General features: G+C 41.5%; 1 protein-coding gene across 4 annotated transcripts in view; it reads left to right on the forward strand.

The window, feature by feature from the left end:
* RB1CC1 (RB1 inducible coiled-coil 1) overlaps positions 1–22,486 on the forward strand; it is a 140,815-nt gene that overhangs the window by 54,047 nt on the left and 64,282 nt on the right. For all 4 annotated transcript variants that reach the window (XM_044292711.1, XM_044292715.1, XM_044292714.1 and 1 more), the window contains 3 exons: positions 1,699–1,869; positions 17,991–18,175; positions 18,687–18,873. In XM_044292711.1, coding sequence (XP_044148646.1) covers positions 1,699–1,869; positions 17,991–18,175; positions 18,687–18,873 — 543 coding nt within the window. The remainder of the gene's footprint in view (positions 1–1,698; positions 1,870–17,990; positions 18,176–18,686; positions 18,874–22,486) is intronic.

Here is a 22,486-nt window from a genome sequence, read left to right on the forward strand (position 1 = left end):
AGCCATTTCTATAATAGGACTGAGGAAAGAGCGACACACCCACAGCTAGTATCCTTATATTGCAGATTTGCGGTTTGCCATAGTGAGATGAAAGTACCGGCAGCACATTTTATGGTATCTTTTTAGTGCCCTGTAGGTGTTTTGTGTGTGATAGACATGAAAGCTGTGTAGTTGGCACATTCTGACAGAATTTAGCAGTGCAGGTTTATAATTCTGCAACATGTCAACTTCTTTTTCCACTTTTCACTCCGGTTTTTACCCCTTTCAGGATAGAGCGGTGAAGTTGGGAGCAAAATCACATGCAGAATGTTCAGCAGTTTTTTGGACAAAGAATCAGCAACATGACCCTGCTTTAAAGGGGTTTGTCAGCCTCATGGGCATTTTAACCAGCCCGAGGAAGATTAAATCTGTCAGGAAGATTACAGTCCGGGGGCCAAAAGATTGTGCACAGTGACCTGTTACATGTGCACTTGGCAGCTGAAGATATGTGTTGGTCCCATGTTCATATGTGCCTGCATTACTGAGTAAAATTAAGTTTTAATATATGCAATTGAGCCTCTAGGAGCAACAAGGGCGTTGCTATTACACCTAGAGGCTCAGCTCTCACTGCAACTACCGCAAAACATCATTTTTCTCAGCAATGTGGACACATATGGACATGGGACTAACACAGATGTTTTCAGCTGCCAAGTGCACATGTAACAGGTCAGCCAGTGTCATAGGGACAAAACTGCTGACAGATGCCTTTTAGATTCCAGGGGGCTGGATTTCTACATCAAATCTGCAACAATAGCGCTAGATTGTGGATTTCTGCAGATTTTCTTTTGGGAAAATCTGCAATAAATCTGTTCACTTTTTATGCAACAGAAGTTCACACACTGCAGGTCATCTTCCATGCAGACATTTTCTGCTGCACGTGTATGAGATTCATTGAAATCTCATCCACTCGCCTTGTGCTGTATTTTGATGAGGATTTTTCCAGACCACAGTATACCTGTCTCCATAAAGGTACCAGTCTTGGCACTTGGTATGGAACTCGTTGTTTATGCTATCCTCTTTTAGTCAGCTATAATATAATACAAAATGCCGTATACTGTTGGTGGAGAGCGACAAATACTGGTGTTCCTACCGTACACCTGGGAGTTTATTTTGTATATTAGGCAGTGGCTATAAGAAAATGTGGGATGCAAACATTACTAGGGATGTGCAAAAATTTATGTTATGAAATTCGTTTGGTCTCCGTTTGGTGGTAAAAGCAGAATTGCGTTATGGATTCTGTTACCAATTCTATGATTTAGAGGCATTCCGTTATTTACTCCGTCATAATAGAAGGCTATGGCCTGCATAACCTATCAGTCCCGTTTCTATTATGCAGGAAAGGACTCCCCTGCATAACGAAAATGGGATGGATACGTTATGCAGGCCATAGCCTTCTATTATGACTGAATGCCTCTAAAGGCTTTCCATTTTTCATTCTGTCATAGAATTGCCTTATGGTCCGTGGTAACGGAATCCATAATGCAATTCTGCTTTTACCACCAAACGAAGCGCAAGCAAATTTCAAAATACGAAATTCTCTCATCTCTAAGCATTACCTATGATTGTGTATATTCCTTGTCGTGTGATCAGTTAATTATCTGAAACATCTTTATTTTATTCTCTGAAACTTTATCTTTTTTTTTGCTTTTAAATTTGTAGCTGGATCCACGAATAATTCAATCATTCATGGCTGAGTGCAGACAAAATGTTGCCAAATTGGATAATCAGAATATGAAAGCCATCAAGGGGCTTGAAGATAGACTTTATGCACTGGATCAAATGATTGCTAGCTGCAGTAGGTTGGTTAATGAACAAAAAGAACTTGCTCAGGTAAGTGTGCACAGACTCGACTTTCTTGTTATGTGCCTAGGTCTGTTCAGGGGAATGTGTTCATTTACCTCTTAGTCAGTACCTTTATATTGAAGTCCAAAAAACGTAAAATTCCTAAAGAAAACTCTTTCTTGCAATGTATGAGACCGTCAAAGTCATTTATTGCGGTATCTTCCGTTTCTTTTCTCCATCGTGGTTGTAAGTACGAAAGCCTATCAACTGGTGGCATCACTGGTCGAACTGTGAAGACCACCATTACCATAAGAGAAAAGTCATCTGAATCATTTTTGGCGAGACTAGACAACTATCTTGTATGTATTGGGGCCTCGACTGTTTCTGTAGCTCTAGCCATCCTGGTGGCTACATAAGATGGGGTTTCCCATCTTAGGCTACTTTCACACTAGCGTTCGGGCGGATCCGTTCTGAACGGATCCGCTCATAATAATGCAGACGGAGGCTCCGTTCAGAACGGATCCGTCTGCATTATATTAGCAAAAAAAAGCTAAAGTGTGAAAATAGCCTGGGACGGATCCGTCCAGACTTTCAATGTAAAGTCAATGGGGGACGGATCCGCTTGAAGATTGAGCCACATTGTGGCATCTTCAAACGGATCCGTCCCCATTGACTTACATTGTAAGTCTGGACGGATCCGCACGGATCCGCACGCCTCCGCACGGCCAGGCGGACACCCGAACGCTGCAAGCAGCGTTCAGCTGTCCGCCTGTCCGTGCGGAGGCGAGCGGAGCGGAGGCTGAACGCCGCCAGACTGATGCAGTCTGAGCGGATCCGCTCCATTCAGACTGCATCAGGGCTGGACGGCTGCGTTCGGGTCCGCTCGTGAGCCCCTTCAAACGGAGCTCACGAGCGGACACCCGAACGCTAGTGTGAAAGCAGCCTTAGCTATGAATGGCTGAAATAATAATACTCTCTCAAGTGATGCGTTTAAATCTTAGGACAACCCTATTTAGCCTCCCTGTCTTTGAACTAGAGTCTGTCTTGCTCTGATGGACTTGGGATGTCCTTGCAAAACATTGATACTTCTTCACCAGAATTTCTGACAAGTAATACTACATTTCTCCTGCAGAAGCCTTTTTAAGATAAAATAGGCACCCAGCTGCATCTTTCCCTGGAACATTTAGCGGTTTTCCTGTTGTTATTGTAGTCACCCCCATATTAAAGGGAATATGTCTGGTGAGATGCTTAGGCTATTTTCTTGATTTATGTTTTTGGACAGCAGATGAGTAATTTTATTTCTGTTTGTAGAAACTTGCCTTTTGTCCTAGTGATTTGTGAATCGTCTTTTTGTATCAAAAATATCTACCGTGTTGTATTTTTCACTCTATAAGACGCTCCTAGGTTTTAGAGGAGAAAAATAAGAAAAAAAAAATATATCTTTCATTAGACCCCTAATCTTCATCAGACCTCAGATCAGACCCCGAATCTTCATGAGATCAGACCCGAATCTTCATCAGACCTCAGATCAGACCCGAATCTTCATCAGACCTCAGATCAGACCCCGAATCTTCATCAGATCAGACCCGAATCTTCATCAGACCTCAGATCAGACCCGAATCTTCATCAGACCTCAGATCGGACCCCCAATCTTTATCAGACCTCAGATCAGACCCTCAAGCTTCATCAGACCTCAGATCACACAAAAAAATAAAAATAAAACAACTTTCCACCCCATTGAAGTGAATTGCAGTTTGCACATAGCACCTTATCATAAGCGCCATTATGTGTAGAGAAAAAAAATCCAAAGTGACCGCTGTGCTTTATTATCACTGTGTTCTTTACTAGACTACAATCCAAGGGTCCATAGGAGATCTACACCCTCTATTAAGTAAATTATAACTTATCCTAGGCACTAGCTGTCATCCTTTAGCCAAAAAACATAGTCGGGGCAGGCACACAAAATCATCAGGGATTATCATATGCTTGGTGTGCGTTCACTGTAAAAACTGTATAAGTACATTCTTATCTGTATCACTGTCCTCTCTGTGGGGAAAGATCATTTCACCCAGTAAATTAGCGTTTTGCTCATTCATTGGGTGATCGGCAGCACATTTACACAGGCAGATTATCGTGAATGAGCATTCGTATTAACATTCATTCCCAATAATCTGCTCAACAATTGTTCGGTCTAAATCTGCCATTTCTTTGGTTGTCTCTGTCCTTTTCATGGTTGTGTCTTTCTGTTGCGTTCTCTGTGTTTCTGTTTTCTCTGTGGGTTTCTTTCATTGCCCCTCACTTTCTCCTTTGTAGTTTACTGGCCACTTTTTTACCGCAGGCTTTGTCGACCTATGCAGGTTGCAAGCACTCCTAGGTGCCCTGTTCTATTATCAGATCCCTTCTTCTCACCTTGGAGTCATTCCAGTACTAGACTAATAGTAGTGAATAACTGAAGGATACTTGACATATTAAGGACTCATGCACACGAACATATTTTGTTTCTGTGTCTGTTCCGTTTTTTTTGAGGATAGGATGTGGACCCATTAATTTCAATGGGTCCACAAAAAGTGCGGACAGCACACCGTGTGCTGTCCGCATCCGTATGTTCATTCCTTAGCCCCGCAAAAAATTTAGAGCATGCCCTATTCTTGTCCGTTTTGTGGACAAGTATAGGCATTGTTTCAATGGGTCTGCAAAAAAAAAATGGATGCAACATGGATGTCACATGAACGTCTTCCATATATTTTGCGGATCTCAAAATACATATGGTCGTGTGCATGTAGCCAAAAGGTGTTTTCCTGAGACTTTTCTACTGATGACCTGTCCTCTGAATAGGTCATCAGTATCTGATCGGTGGGAGTGCTACACCCGGGACCCCTGCTGATCAGCTGTATGAGAAAGCATTGGTCCTCGCAGTAGCGTTTTGGCCTTTTCTCAGATTACCAAGCACTGTGCCCTACATCGTACAGCGGCTGTGCTTGGTATCACAGATCGGCCCCAATCACAGTGGGGCTGAGCTGCACCTAGGACTAATGAACCTGAAGTGACAAATTTCCTAGTCTAAGCTGTGAGAAAGCCGCAGCACTACCGCGAGCGCTGGTGTCTTCTCAAAAAGCGGATAGGTCCCCAGTCTCGGACCCCTCGACCATCAGATACTGATGACTTATCCAGAGGATAGCTCATCCACTATAAAAGTCTCAGAAAACCCTTTAATAGCCTTGTTAATATGTTTTTTTTATTGTAAAGTGTAAAAAAAAAAACTCCAGAATCTATAGCTTTGTTGCCATTAAATCCTACATGAAAGGTGTTACCTACCACTGTCTTTTGACGCTACGTGACTGTTGTACAATTAGCATTACATATTGTAAATGAAGTGTGCATTTTATCAGAAAGGTCAGCCAAGGACTTGATTTGCTATAAATACCATTAAAAAAAAAATAGCAGCTTGTGTAACTTTCCTGGGATTGGTCCCATTCCCATGTAATATCAGGAGATTGAGTAATCCTATTCCACAGCCTTGTACATGAACAGTGCCAAACCATTGCCCTCCCTGTGTACTGCTGGGGCATTGATTTGTGTGGTGGATGACGACGTCCTTCTCTTCTCTTCTTGAACTTCCAGTAAACACATTAGTCAGATGCAAGTTTCATAGCTTTGAGTCACCGCTGAATAATGGCATTACACATGTAGGTGAATACCTGCCAGGTTTACATATTGTTTGTTTCACTGCCTTTCTTCTCATTTGCCACTTTCCGCTTCTCCTTCCATTGTTTTTGAAGGGAGACTATCATGTCGTACGTGCAGCATGTTATAGAGTTGCTGAGCAGCACTGTGGAAAACAGGCAACAAATGGGAGCGGGATCCAACTAAAAAAATTCCAGCTCCCCCCCCCCCTCCTCAAAAAAAAAAAAAAGCAGCACTCCAATAAAAGGTATATTATTTATTCACCATATGTCCACAATGCAATGTTTTAGCTGCTCCATGCAGCTATTTTCAAGCCTTTTTTTTATCAGGGGGAGATTTATCAAATTGGTGTAAAGTAGAACTAGCTTAGATGCCCATAGCAACCAATCAGATTCCACCTCACATCTCCTTTGGAATATGAAAGGTGGATGCTCCTCTGCCTATCTTCTGAGTGCTAATCTGACACACACGTCAAACATACTCCTGTGTACCTACTGCCAGTGCTAATTGTTGCCTCTCCTCTTTTCCCTGTGCTTACTATTTAACAGAGAAGGTAGAAATAAGCATAACTGCCAGTGATGAGCACCGGCTGCAAGTCAGATAGGCAGGAACAGATCAGAAATATCATAGGGCAAATGTAGGGGGAGAAGAGGTAGGTTGAGAATCCTGCCTCTGTATGTCACACATAATAGTCTTCAGTAATCGGTATATATACGCATACACTCACTCAGATAACATAAAAGTGTATTACAAAAAATATCAAACTGGTGTAAAGTAGAACTGGCTTAGTTGCCCAATCTGATTCCACCTTTCATTTTTGACATCCTCATTTGGAAATTGAAAGGTGGAACCTGGTTGGTTGCTATGGGCCAGTTCTACTTTTCACCAGTTTGATAAATGACCCCCAAAAGCGTATTACAAAAATGCTTAAAATCACTGTACCTTATACAGTATTACAAATAAAATGACAGATAATTTAAGTGAATAAATTACACCTCCAGCTTGTGAACGTCGAAGAGCCCTCCTTTTGGTTCCCCTACTCGTATCTGTTGAGCGGGTAACTGTGGACGGCTACTTTGGAAAGAATTTTGTACTTGCTGAACAATCCCTTTATAGAAAAACTATTATAAAAATACCCTATTAGAGAATTGTATCCTAATAAAAGGGGCAACTACTTTCACGACCCTGAGTTCTCGGATTATAGAGCTGCTACAAAGAGCTTTACACATTTCCCTTGTAGTGACTGGGTTCACCAGAGATTGCAGAACATTACTAAGGTCCTACCAAACTGTGATCCGTATATTGTAGGTCGACCCTTAACCGAAAATGGACAACCCCCTTTACTGGTATTATGATGGCAGTGCTCTTGAAGGCCTTTATTCGGGGTGGGTCTCAGCAAATGGATACACACCAATACACACTTTTGGCATTTCTCTGTAAGCATGTAGGTATGAAGACATTTGCATATGCTTTATGTCGTAATAATAGACCACAATGCCTTCAGTCAACAACGGTAGCAAAAAATAGTGGAATTTCTGAGAAATCCCTGGCTTGCTGATGAAGTAGGAGGCTAATACTGTGCGGCATTTAAATGATTACAGGCAAACGTAGCACAAAGTTTAGACATGATTCATCGTCCGGTCAAGACGTTGGCTGCATAAACCATTCTGAGAATTTGTCTTTGCTGTTTTATAGGAATGGCTATACTACTTAATATAGTAATGGTACATGGGTTCGAATTGTGATCATGCGATTTCCGTGCATGTCTAAGTAGGTAGTAAGAGTCTATACATTAGTCATTGTGGCCCAGAACTGTCTACCCATGTTTATCACTCTTTCTCTTTCCATCATCCACCTATTAAAGGTACTATGAACTAAAATGTTTTTCTTATGTTTGTTTTCTTCTAGCTTTCTAAAGATGATGTAACTAGGAGCCTATGTTTAGCTTGTGAAAGTAGTGTTTTTTTTAGCAGGCTTTCAAGTGGGGAAAACAAATCTCATTCTGGTTGGTAAGCCAAGCTTCCAACAACTTCTGTATGATAATTAGTAATACATTTACTAAACTGGTAATATCGGGCTTTTTATCACCAACATCAACATAAAATGTATTTATTGGAATATTTTCCAGGCAAACAAACCTATACAATATATTGTTATTTTGAAGTCCGGGTTGGAGTCTGTACGTTTCTTCCAATTCTGAATCCATCCGAGATTGGCTCCTGCTTCGTAATGCTGTTGGGGTATCATTATGCCACATTCAGACAACCATAATGGTCGCATTTTAGTCTCTGTATGACATGCTAAACCTTAAAGGGGTTTTCCAGGATTTGATCCCTTTTGAATTAGTCCTGGTAGCATGGTAGCTAATGAAAGAATCATATGCAGCACTTACAGATGGGGCCACGTGCTCAGTTGCACATAATGACGTGCCGCTTGTCACCACTGAGGCAACTTTTGGCCACATTACCTAAGAATTCAGTTATGGATTCCGCTACCATGGACCTTAAGTTATGGTCCGTGGTAGTGAAATCCATAACAGAATTCTTAGATAACCTACCCGAACCCAAACCTTGTACGCCAAACTTGAAAACACTCAAGTTCACTCATCTCTAATGATGGAGCCAGGTCGCAAGAGCAGAGCGGAGGGGAGCGGGTGAGTACGATTCGTTAGGTGCCACACTCTCAGAAATCCCAGTGCCACAAGCATCAGTAGAGAGACAGCTGGAGCTTAGAGAGTTAAGTAAGTGGCTCAGAAGGTGCAAGAAGGAAGGGTTTGGGTTCATGGAGAACTGGACTGACTTCTCTGTCAGCTACAGGCTCTACAGTAGGGACGGGCTGGTCCTTAATAGGGAGGGTATTACCGATTTAAAATAGCACACTGAATGATGTATTAAAAATAATTGAAACAACATTATGCAAAAAACACATATAAGCAAAGAACACATCATCCACAAGTTGGGTCAGAATCCCAAATTGCAAGGAATGGACACAAAATACTAAGTTATATACATAAAAAATAACCAGGTCCAACCACTAAATAGACATAATACAGACCCAAATGCTGCACACACCTGTTCAGTCCAAGCCTGTTGCTTACTTGAGTATCTTGAGCATAGGTCATCAATATGAAAAAGCAGACAACCCCCTTTAAATCCGAGTAATTTACGGCAATCTAAACATTTTTTGACTCAAGCCAATGTGGTGCTACATGTATATCATCCCAGCTAAGCTGCAAGCTTCCAACGACTTTATCAATTAGATGCCTTTAACTAGTCTGTGAGCAGTAAATTAAAGAGCAAATCCTTATGTGCAAATACCTGAGCAGCTTTTCTGATTTATAAAAAATACACCATCAAAGTGACCTTCTAATTATTGGCATGTTTTCTTGCCCCATGTACAGTCCTTTATAGAAGCACTCCAACAAAAAAAGTTATTCTCTGACCTATTAGAAAAGTGCATGATGTAAACTGTAGGGAAGGTAATCCTCTTATCAGAGACTGTATTTGTGAGTTATCCCCTCCCATCTGGTCCTCAGCTGTGTCATGTGACCAGCATTCTGACTTTCCAAACAATACAGCATCTTATATGTGGACTGGAAGTCAGTTTCTCTGTGTATTCCTATGGGAGCCTCAATGTTAGTCTGTTAGGAAAGAATAGAGAAGTAACGAACTTCCTGCCCTGTGTAAGTCAGAAATCAGAGTGCTGGTCACGTGACACAGCAGAGGATCAGAAGAGAGGTTTTAACTCACAATACAGCATTGCTAAGAAGATTACCTTTACTACAGATTACTTCATGCACCTTCCTATGAGGTCAGAGAAGGAGTGCTACTTTAGGTGCTGCATGTTGGCAGGCTTTTGTCTGCTGTACTACCACGGACGTGTGCTGTTCGTGTTCTCCACGGACAGCACACTTCCCCATTCATTTCAATTGGTCTGCGCACATGAGCGTTGTTTTTCACGCATCAGTTCTGCGTTGCGTGAGAATCACAGCATGTTCTATATTCAGCGTTTTTCACCCAACCCTGACCCAATAGAAGTGAATGGGGCTTTCATTGAAAAACGCATTGCATCCGCAAGCAATGCTTTTTTGACTGCTGGTTGCTAGGAGATGTTGTTTGTAAACCTTCATTTTTTTATTTTTTTTTCACGCTCGTGACAAACGCATCAAAACTGATTGCACCCGCGCAGAAAAAAAACTGAAACGCAGAACACAATTGCAGACAAAACTGACTGAACTTGTTTGCGAAATGGTGCGAGTTTCACTAAAACGCATCCGTATCATTCATATGAAAGGGACCTTATAGTTAGCTTCTGAATTATACCTGGGTCTCTTTGTCTCCCCCTGCTCCTCCCCAGTGCCCTCTCCGTAGACTTCTGTGAGATGATTTTGTCGGATCCTCCAATTAGCTAGCAGCCAGTCTTGGTCTTACAAGATAAGGATTATCACATGAGAGAGAATGTTGGTATAGGAAAGGGGAGTGTGGTAGCTGACAATTGGAAAAGAAGGCATATTACGTTTCTTATATTCTCTTGTACTATGGATTTATGCAAGGTTGTGTGAAAGTACAGTGACCATTGAAATCTGAAAGAATTCACTGAAGGTGAGCTGCAGAACAGCCTGTGAAATGTCATCTCTGTCCTTCATTCTTCATCCACTTCTCCTGATGTTACATTTTATTTATCTAACGCTGGTCATATTTGCGGCATTCTAAGCCTAGTCATTGAGCAGATCCAATTGAAATTTGCGAGAGAAGTACGCTGTATGTCCTGTATCAAAGTTACTCAGTGAAGTTTATGAATTAATTAAAGTCTGCATTGAAGGTACATCTGGGTCTTAGTTGCGGTGTGTCCGTGTACAATCTGACACTATCCAGTCAGTACTGACAGTGACAGACCCCCTTCTGGTAGCATCCAACTTTTGTGCAGGATACAAGAACGCATGGTATGCTGCATTTTTATATCTTTTTTTCTAGCATATACATCAAACGGAGACCTAAAACGTGATGTTAACCCAGCCTAAGATATACATACGTGGACAAAATTGTTGGTACCCTTCTGTTAAAAAATAAAAATCACAATAGTCACTGAAATACTGTATTTTTTGGATTAGAAGACTCACTTTTTCCCCCAAAAGTGAAGGAAAAATGTTGGTGCGTCTTACAGTTTGAATACTAATGACCACTCTACTTACTCTCCGTGGTCTCGACACTGTGTCCAGACTGCGTACAGCGTCAGAACACAGTGCAGAGCGGGCCGCAAAAAGACCAGGGAGCAGTGAGTGAGTGGCAGCGCCGTCCAGAGCAAGTAAGGTAAGTTTATTTATTTATCATCTAACGCTGATGGGGGTCTGATCTGAGGCTGATGGAGCTTGGAGGTCTGATCTGAGGTTGATGGAGCTTGGGGTTCTGATTAGGGTTTGATCTGAGGTGTGAAGAAGCTTGTGGATCTGATTTTGGGGTCTGATCTGAGGTCTGATGAAGAATGGGGGACTGGTTTTCCTACTCCAAATCCTAGGTGCGTCTTATAGTCTGAAAAATACAGTAACTTGAAACTGACAAAAGTAATAAGTAATTTACTGAAAACCAATTAATGAAAATCAGACATTGCTTTTGAATTGTAGTTCAACAGAATCATTTATAAAACAAACTAATGAAACTGGCCTGGACAAAAATTACGGTACCCGTAACTTAATATTTTGTTGCACAACCTTTTGAGGCCATCACTGCAATCAAGTGATTTCTGTACCTCAATGAGGCTTCTGCACCTGTCCACAGGTATTTGGCCCACTCCTCGTGAGCAAACTGCTCCAGCTGTCTCAGGATTGAAGGGGTGCCTTGTCTGATCTGTGTCTGCTCCTTACACAAATATTCAATAGAATTTAGATCAGGGTTCATAGAAGGCCACTTCAGAATAGACCAGTGCTTTGCTCTTAGCCATTCTTGGATGTTTTTAGCTGTGTGTTTTGGGTGATTATCCCATTGAAGGACCCATGACCTGCAAATGAAACCAAGCTTTCTGACACTGGGCAGCGCAGTTCGCTCCATAATGCTTTGATAGACTTGAGACATCATTGTACCCTGCACAGATCTGTGCCAGATCCAGCAGCCCAGCCCTAAAACAAAACTGAGCCTCCTCCATGTTTCCCAGTAAGTACAATGGGGGTCATTTGTTAAGACCGGTGTTATAGACTGATTTTCCTCATCTGTTCAAAGGACATTCTCCCAGAAGCTTTGTGGCTTGTCAATATGCATTTTGGCAAATTCCAGCCTCACTTTTTTATGATTTACTTTTAACAGTGGCTTCCTCCTCAGTTGTCTTCCATTAAGTCCACTTTGGCTAAGTCAGCAGTGGATGAAGCTATGACACTGATGTACTTTAACCTTGTAGTTCATCTTTAATCTCTTTTGAATTTGTTGTGGGCTCTTTGGTTACCATTCGTATTATCTGTCTCTTCAATTTATCATCAATTTTCCTCTTGGCTACAGTCCCTTAGAGGTTGGCTACAGTCCCTTAGACCAGGGGTAGACAACCTCCGGCTCCCAGCTGTTGTGAAACTACAACTCCCAGTATGCATACTTGCTCTGCTCTTCTAAGAACTCTCATAGAAATGAATAGAGCATGCTGGGAATTGTAGTTTCACAACAGCTGGGAGCCGGAGGTTGCCTACCCCTGCCTTAGACCTTAAACTTCTAAGTAATCTGTGCCACTGTAGTAACAGGAACATCGAGCTGTTTGTAGATGGTCTTTAAATGGGTTCTACAGTTTGTTTTAACTGCTGATCTATCCTCTGGATAGATCATCAGCATCTGATCGGTGGATCATCAGCTTCTGATCGGTGGGGGTCCGACACCCGGGACCCCTGCCGATCAGCTGTTTGAGAAGGCAGCGGCCCTCCAGCAGCACAGCGGCCTTCTCACTGTTTACCGCTAGCCCAGTGACATCACGACTGGTATCAACTGGCCTGGGCGCGGTTAAACTACGTTCACTTGAATGGAGCTTAGCCCCGCCCAGGCCAGTTGATATTAGTCGTGATGTCACTAGGCCAGCGTTAAACAGTGAGAAGGCTGCGGTGCTGCTGGAGCGCTGCTGCCTTCTCAAACAGCTGATCGGTGGGGGTCCCGGGTGTCGGACCCCCGCCGATCAGGTGCTGATGATCTATCCTGAGGATAGATCATCAGTTAAAACAAACTGTAGAACCCATTTAACATTTTTTTTCTATAATTTTCTTTCTAATCTCCTGTGAACTCTCTGCTTAGCTTTTGTTGGTTCATTTTCAGTGCGGTACCCACTATTGTACCAAACAGCTTAGTGACTACTTTTTGCTCACCTCTTAGATCAGTTGCTCCTGTGCCCAGCAGATATCATTAATAATCATTAAGAACAGCATGGATATTTATACATATAGTTGCAAGGTACAAGAAGTCTGTCATTAAGTGGATGCATTTTCTATTACAGTCACCATCCTGGGACAGGCTATCTACTAGCCAGAATAGATGCTCCAGAATTGCTATTACATGGTCAATGCAAGTAGTTACATGTCAGGAGAAGTGACACGTCCACTATAAAGATTAACTAAACATTTTAGTAATTTTATTAAAAAATTCCCTAAAAATATTTTTTAGAATATACTTTATTAATTAATTTTTTACTTTTTTAAATTTTTTATAAAGAATACGTAATGTCCTTTTTTTCTGCAGTTCTATAAATTCACTCTTCTGGCACATCGCTGATTTCTCGGACTCTGCATTGTAGCAATGGAGCCTCAGCGAACAGTGTACGGGCAGGAGCACACATCACTGCTCCTGCCTGTGCGCTTTTGAGTTTGGCTAAAGGCTGGCATAGTCCATGCATAACATTAGCTGAGCAGAGCGTAAGAGGAAACGCTTTTTTTTTTTTTCTGACAGATAACCATTTAAAGAGGAACTTTCAACAGTTTAGCCCTAGTCTAATAATGGTATTATGGTCTTACCTTATAGGGCGGCCCCCACTGATGCCATGGCACTCCCCCCCCCCCCCCCGTCTGTCCTTGGCCGTTGATTTTGGCGCCTCCGTTGATTTCGGCGCCTTATATTATAATGAGCCGACTCGGTTATACTAGGCGTAGACTCTTACTTTCGCTTCGGGCGGTTCTCTTCTCCCTGGCTGTGAGCGCATCTAATCAGAGCGGGGTTCTTTGGAAAAAAAATGTGCCATGGCATCAGTGGGGGCCGCCCTATAAGGTAAGACCATAATTAGACTATGGCCAAACTGATGAAAGGTCCTCTTTAAGGTTGATTTTACATGAGCACAGATCGGCGGCCCTTAAATGAGCACAGATCGGTGGTATAGCAAGTAGTACATTTAATTGTAGCAATGGTCATACTATATGGGGTAATTAATCATTACTATGGTGCAGAGACACTGTCCTTTTTATGCCCCATAAACCTGAGATCAGGGAAACAACATTTGTGCCGTCGATCGTTGGCCCATGTAAAAATGCCTTGAAGGGAATTTTGTCATCTGAAATGAGGAATGTAATCTGCAGTCCTACTAAATTAGGACTACAGATTGGGAGTTTGGATCACAAGGGGTGCTCACATGTGCTTTGTTCCATTAAGATGTGTGGCATATACTGTAAATTGAAAAAACTTTGCAAAATCTGCTGTGTGAACTAGCTCTTAGAAAGAAGTAAATAATACTTTATGACCTGTGTAGTTCTGACCTCTGGGTCTCCCACAGATCCAAAGAATAAAATCATTGCAGCACTGGTTTAGCCCCTGCATCCCCAGCCTCTTGACATCAACACTACTTTACTTTTATTCTCAGTAGCAGTAGGGGTCCCAGTCAGATGGAAATAACACTTTAAGCCCTTATTACTTGGAAGTTTGCCAACATTTATGATGATGCCCAAATAGAGGGTTTTAATTGCAAAAAATAAAATAAAAAACCGAATTAAAATAAGTTTTTTGGTTTACAGTTCTTTGTAATGTGTTTGGTCATCAGACTGACAGCAACATTTCTCATTCCCTAAGAGAGATGCACAGTAAGACGGTTAGTGCGCACAGGTCATGTAGCAGTATTAAACTTTACTAAAGATTGTCATCATTTTATAGAAGCAAATAACATTTTAGTGCATGGCAAGAGCTGAGAAGAAGCAGTAGCTGTTTTGGCATGACTCCACTGTAAAATACAGCTATATGATCTTTTGGCTTTGCTGAGGTAGATATATCTTGGGTGGAAAGTATTTTAATTATTTTCCATTAAAGGATGAAGTTACATGATTATTTTTACACTGGGTATTGGGAAAATCTAAACATTTAAGCCTGTCACAAACTTTTAGGATTATATTTTGTGTATGGCTCTGTTAACATAACGCACGTCAGCAAATATGTCTGTGTACCAGAAAAAATGTACACAGACATAATTGTCGGTTTCAATATAGCAGTTAAAATGGTTTCTTTTGTCAATGAAAAAGTGTTTGCCCCTCATCGAATTTCTTCTTTTTCTAAAATAAAAACTACATATTGTCCCGCAAAAAATGAGTCAGACCGCCACAAATGTGATATTGATGACCTATCCTGAGGATTGATCATCGGTAGTCTGAAACCACAATACCCCTTTTAAACCCTAACGTTCTAGTTTTGTCTCATCCATCCACAAAACATTATTCCAATAGCCGTCTGACTTATACAGGGTGATCTTTTATCATACTGCAGATGGTCATCAATGTTCTTCTTTGTTGGTCGACCACTCATGTGGAGGGTAATAAAATTGAATTTCCTCCATTTGTACACAATCTGACTGGGGTTGGTGGAGTCCAAACTCTTCAGAGAAGGTTTTGCTACTTTTCCAGCCTGATGAGCATCAACAACTCTTCTTTGAAGTCCTCAGACATCTCCTTCGTTTGTGCCATCATCCACTTCCACGAACATGTGTTGTGAATATCAGACTTTTATAGATCCCTGTTCTTTTAATAAAACACATTACCCATACACACCTGATTGACATCCTATTGATTGAAAACACCTGTCTTTGATTTCATCTTAAAATTATCTGGTAATCCTAAAGGTTTACATACCCTTGCCACTCTCAAACTTGATATTGGATCATTTTTCTGAATAGTTATATGACCAAGTCTAATATTTGTATCGGACAGTGTGTGTGGACCCACTGTGACCACTAACCAGTTTGACATAGACTAAACCCAAGGGTGTTGTCCTGGAGATTCCCCGGTATTCATCCTTTAACCCCTGTACAGGGATCTGAACTTAGCTGCAGGGAACCGGTCAGGCTGCTTCCTCCTGGAGTAGTCCTGGTGTAGTTGTCAGCTGATCCATGGAGGGCAGAGACAATGTTGCAAAGCACCAAGGTATCTGAGAAAAGGCGTAGTCTGAATACAGTCCAAGGGCAAGGCAGGCTGAGTATGTGCGTATTCCATATAGCAGATCCAAGGTTAGGGCAGGTGGCAAGGAGCAAAACGAGACATAGGCCAAGGTCAGGACAGGAGACGTGAGAGCAGAATCACTAATCAAGCTGGGTACAGTAGATGTTTAGTCAGACGTGAGAGTACACTTTCGCTGGTTGCTAGATACTAAAACAACTTGAGGAGGAGGGAATAGAGAGTGCGGCAGCAGGCGGGGACCTTCAGGATAAGAGATGCGGTGGGCGTGAACTGCAGGTGTAGCAATATTCTTTTATCATTTGTTTGATTTGGTTATCTTTATTTTTAGCACTTGTGTGAAAATCTAATGTCATTTAAATCAAATTTATGCAGAAATATAGAACATTCTGAAAGGTTCACAAATTCTCAAGCACCACTGTAAATATGAAACATTCTTCTAGCCTAGAGGCTTATAAGTCTGTGGTCACACATTCAAAATATGACAAGGATGTAGACAAAGATTTCACGCCTAAATCCTCATCAAAGCCATTAACATTCTGAATCCCATTCACATGCTCCAACGAAAAAGCAACACATTTTGCCTGTGCCGCAAAAAAAAAAAATCCAATAGAACAACGAACATGCACATTATTTCTGCAGATTTCGAATGGAAAAGCTGTGGATTAATCTCCTTCAAATGGGTTTAGACCTCAGGAGAATTGGACGGCATCTCCACAGCAGATATCCGAGTGTCGGATTTCTGCCACGGATCCTCTTGTAAATATATGTTGGATTTGTCATAAGCAGATCCTCTACATGTGAACTATGCCTGTTTGTAGTATGTTGGTAAAAAAAAAATTAAAACTGCCAATTTGAAATTTTTGTCATTTCAACTTCCCTAAAAAAATCCCTCAAAAATGGTATCACTGAAAAGTTTAGATCGCCCCACAAAAAATGAGCCCTCACACAGCTCCGCTCGCATACAAAAAGGTTATATTTTGTTCAGTATTAAAACGCAAGAAAAACTATAAAAGTGTGGTATCGTTGTGATTGTACTGACCTGGAGAATGAAGGTAACATTTTAGGTCAATTTTACCCTATAGTGAAAACTGAAAAAAAAAAAAACTGACAGAATGAATTATTTTTTCTCCGATTCACCCCATTAGAATTTTTTTCTTCCCACTATATTGTATGTAAGTGTAAATCGTGCCATTAGAAAGTAAAATTTGTCCTGCAAAAAATTAGCCATCATAAGGCTATGTGAACTGAAAAAAAAAAAAAAGTTATGACACTGGGAAGGCGGGGAGTGAAAAACAAAAACGGAAAATCGCCCGCTTCTCTAGAGGTTAATGAAAAAATGCATTGGGAATATATATTCAAATGAGCTGTTAAGTTCCCCAATGGTGGATCTGAGCCCCCTTGGTGCACCCTAGTTTCGCTCCTTTCTGTTGACAGCAATTTTCTCTTGTGAATGATTGACAGAGCCAGTCTTCTAAATTGTCTTCACATCTGACCCAGAAATCTGAAAACCGTGAGCGCCTGCGCCATATATTACAACCTTGGTGCAAATACAGTACAGCACATTGCCTTTACTCAGCCCAAAAGAACTTTACTGCTCAAGCTCTACCAGGCATTGTGCCTAGTGTCACACTCCCTTTCCTGCTGACAGATTCCGTTTAAAAGGGAATCTGTCAAGTTTTTTTTTTATTTGCTTTCCTAAAAGCAGCATGGATCTCTTTCAGAAGACTAGACGATAGCGGAGTGGCTCCCTTATGGGAGTAGTGCCGTGCTGCTGCGCTGGACGCCAGAGAAGGATCACTTGGAGAAGAATACATTACAGTGTAAATAAAAAGCATGCTGCATCGGAGGACTCCAATCAGATACTTGTTTATTAAAAATAAATAAAAATACACAGAGCTACGCGTTTCAGTGTTGGTCCATCACCATGATCGGCCTGTTGTCAGACCTCCACTGAACAGATACTGATGACCTATTTAGAGGATAGGTCATCAGTATTAAAATGTCTGAAATCCTCTATAAAACGGTGCACAACTGTTGTTTGTATAATGAACAGTTATAGAAATCTTTCCGATGTTCTTTCTAAAGAGCGTTCTGTTCCTTTCAGGGATTTTTAGCCAATCAGAAGCGGGCTGAAAACTTGAAGGACCCCTCTGTGTTACCTGATCTGTGTTTGAGCCATGCAAATCAACTAATGATCATGTTAACAAACCACAGAAAGCTGTTGGATATCAAACAGAAATGTACCACTGCCAAACAGGAGCTTGCCAATAATTTACAAGTTCGATTAAAGTAAGATTGTGTCTTCTGCAGATACTTTGATGTTTTAGCTTTTTATGTTTTATTAAAATTTAGTTATTCATATTTTTAAAGGGTAATCAAACTTTTAGAGAACTCGTGACTTGTCAAAGGTTTTGATTGTTTTGGGTCTGGTTGCAGAAACCCCATCTAGTCGCTAGGGGCAAGAGTGCTCCTCTGAGCTCTGCTCTGCACCGCTTAAGCTTTTATCAGCTCTGTTGAAAGCCGAGTGTCTGGTGTACGACTCCATGGAAGGTGTATGGGGTCCGTATACTACACACTCGGCCCCTGACTAGATAGGTGACAGGGAAAGCAGTTAAAGCGTACCCATATGCTGCTCAACACAACGTCGGGCTCAGGTTCTCTCCATCGTGCACTCCCAAACTCATATTGCTACATAACTGAGCATCAGAAATGCACTACCTGTGCTGTATGTAGTTTGTTTACTCCCTTCAAATAGTGCAATTCACTGATTTGGTTTGTTTGTTTTTTGTTTTTAATTTAGGTGGTGCTGCTTCGTAATGCTGCATGCTGATCAAGATGGGGAAAAACTCCAGGCTTTATTCAGACTTTTAACAGAGTTACTTGAAAGGATCAAAATAGTGGAGGCACTTAGCACAGTTCCTCAAATGTATTGCTTAGCAGTAGTTGAAGTTGTAAGAAGAAAGATGTTCACAAAACACTACAGAGAGGTAAGTCCGATTAATTTACTCGTGTGTTTGTACTGTAAATGTGAAGTGGACACACACAATTCAAGGAGAACATACAGACTCCATTCGCATGTTGTTTTTGGTCAGATTTAAACCCAGGATGACTACCTCTGTCCATTAACCTTAATAAGACATAGTGACATCAAAGAGATGGAGTCCTCTGCTGAAGACACCCATCTATGTGTTCTGTTGGACCAGGCACATCCATGCATTTCATGAGAATGGCTACTGTGCTTGTTTGGACCCGGCACATTTATCTTCACTTATGCCAGTGGTCTGGTGTAAGCGAAGACAGAAATCTTAGGACACCGAATAACAACAACCATAAACCTAAGCATGTATGTTATGGGTGGAACCATATTAACTTCATATACCCACCCAATTAAACCACACATGTAATATATAAAAAAAATATACTTTATTGCACATAATCATATCAAACAATATATCACAGAAGCACATCAAAATCCGCGGGTGAAAACTGAAGAGCCAAAATTCCCCCCCACACACAGATACTGTCAGCCTATATTGCATGTACAACATCACATATACATGAAGTTAATCATATATGCACACCAACAAGGCAACGTATAACAAAGTGCAAGTGATATATGATATGGCACAGTTATCTATAGCAGGTCAGTAATAAAGATCCGATACTCGTCTCACAGATAGCCAAAACACATGCTGGGTCTCCACCAAGTATGGTCCAAACAATGTGGCTCCAACAACAGCAATCAGAGTGGTATAAACAGATATTACCCAATACAAACATACAGTATACTAACTCTAGTATCCTTGGGGAGGGAGAAAGAGGACGACTCCCTGACGTACGTTTCGCCTTAGATAAAGGATAAAGCTATCATATTTCACTAGCACTTTATGTGCTGCCTTGTTTGTGTGCATATATGATTACCTTCATGTACATTTGATGTTGTACATGCAATATAGGCTGACAGTATCTGTGTGTGGGGGGGATTTTGGCTCTACAGTTTCACCCGCGGATTTTGATGTGCCTCTGTGATATATTGTTTTGATATGATTATGTGCAATAAAGTCTATTTTTTTAAATATTACATGTGTGGTTTAATTGGGTGGGTATATGAAGACAGAAATCTATGGCAGCTCTCAAATGCTGCAGGTTTCAGTTCAGGTGCGCGGACTGCTGGAGGATGCACCTGATTTGTTAAGAGGCCTGCGCCTCCTGCGGCAGTTTACAATGGGCAAATGCCTTAGTAAAAGCACACGCCGGTCCTAATAAATCTCCCACAGTTTCCATTTGCCTTAGACAATCAATCCAAGAGCTGCATTAAAGAGGCCCTTTCACCGATCCTGACATGCCTGTTTTAATAGCTCCATGCATTCCCCATGTAATAACAATTCTGGAGCATCTATTCATTATGGCTCTATGTTGTGCCATTCCTTTATTATTTCTACTAGAAGTTATGAATGAATTGCTAGCAGTCTGCAGTAAGGGTACAGAGGGGAGGTAACCAGTTGGGGGGGTGTACCTGCACAGTCTGAAAATGGCAGAACTGATTGGGTAGAGTGATTCTGTGCAGGTACACCCCCAAAACTTGTTACTACCTCTTTGTACCCTTACTGAAGGCTAATATCAATCTATTCATAACGTCTAGTACAAATAATAAAGGAATGGCACAACATAGAGCCATAAGAATAGATGCTCCAGAATTGTTATTTCATGGGGAATGCATGGAGCTATTAAAACAGCCATGTCAGGAGAGGTGACACGTCACATCCTATTTAAAGGGGTTTTACCATCACATACAATGGGGGCATATCGCTAGGATATGCCCGCATTGTCTGATAGGTGCGGGTCCCACCTCTGAGCGCTGGATTAGCTTTTTCCGTCTGCCCCATAGAAATGAACGGGAGCAGACGCTCTCCCCGCTCCGTTCTCCTTGTAGGTGTGTGTCCCAGAGGTGGGACATGTACCTATCAGATGGGAATACTCCTTTAATCCTTAAGGCTCTGTTTGTGATACATATTTGATGTACAGTACAGACCCAAAGTTTGGACACCTTCTCATTCAAAGAGTTTTCTTTATTTTCATGACTATAAAATTGTATATTCACACTGAAGGCATCAAAACTATGAATTAACACATGTGGAATTATATACATAACAAAAAAGTGTGAAACAACTGAAAATATGTCATATTCTAGGTTCTTCAAAGTAGCCACCTTTTGCTTTGATTACTGCTTTGCACACTCTTGGCATTCTCTTGATGAGCTTCAAGAGGTAGTCATCCTGCAATGGTTTTCACTTCACAGGTGTGCCCTGTCAGATTTAATAAGTGGGATTTCTTGTCTTATAAATGGGGTTGGGACCATCAGTTGCGTTGTGGAGAAGTCAGGTGGATACACAGCTGATAGTCCTACTGAATAGACTGTAAGAATTTGTATTATGGCAAGAAAAAAGCAGCTAAGTAAAGAAAAACGAGTGGCCATCATTACTTTAAGAAATGAAGGTCAGTCAGTCTGAAAAATTGGGAAAACTTTGAAAGTGACCCCAAGTGCAGTAACAAAAACTATCAAGCGCTACAAAGAAACTGGCTCATATGCAGACCGCCCCAGGAAGGGAAGACCAAGAGTCACCTCTGCTGCGGAGGATAAGTTCATCCGAGTCACCAGCCTCAGAAATCGCAGGTTAACAGCAGCTCATATTAGAGACCAGGTCAATGCCACACAGAGTTCTAGCAGCAGACACATCTCTAGAACAACTGTTAAGAGGAGACTGTGTGTGAATCAGGCCTTCATGGTAGAATATCTTCTAGGAAACCACTGCTAAGGACAGGCAACAAGCAGAAGAGACTTGTTTGGGCTAAAGAACACAAAGGATGGACATTAGACCAGTGGAAATCTGTGCTTTGGTCTGATGAGTCCAAATTTGAGATCTTTGGTTCCAACCACTGTATCTTTGTGCGACGCAGAAAAGATGAACGGATGGACTCTACATGCCTGGCTCCCACCGTGAAGCATGGAGGAGGAGGTGTGATGGTGTGGGGGTGCTTTGCTGGTGACACTGTTGGGGATTTATTCAAAATTGAAGGCATACTGAACCAGCATGGCTACCACAGCATCTTGCAGCGGCATGCTATTCCATCCGGTTTGCGTTTAGTTGGACCATCATTTATTTTTCAACAGGACAATGTTACAGGCTGTGTAAGGGCTATTTGACCATGAAGGAGAGTGATGGGGTGCTGCGCCAGATGACCTGGTCCTCCACAGTCACCGGACCTGAACCCAATCGAGATGGTTTGGGGTGAGCTGGACAGCAGAGTGAAGGCAAAAGGGCCAATAAGTGCTAAGCATCTCTGGGAACTCCTTCAAGACTGTTGGAAGACCATTTCAGGTGACTACCTCTTGAAGCTCATCAAGCGAATGCCAAGAGTGTGCAAAGCAGTAATCAAAGCAAAAGGTGGCTACTTTGAAGAACCTAGAATATGACATATTTTCAGTTGTTTAACACTTTTTTGTTATGTATATAATTCCACATGTGTTAATTCATAGTTTTGATGCCTTCAGTGTGAATCTACAATTTTCATAGTCATGAAAATAAAGAAAACTCTTTG

This window comes from Bufo gargarizans, chromosome 5, assembly GCF_014858855.1.
Source record: "Bufo gargarizans isolate SCDJY-AF-19 chromosome 5, ASM1485885v1, whole genome shotgun sequence".
Lineage (NCBI taxonomy): Eukaryota > Metazoa > Chordata > Amphibia > Anura > Bufonidae > Bufo > Bufo gargarizans.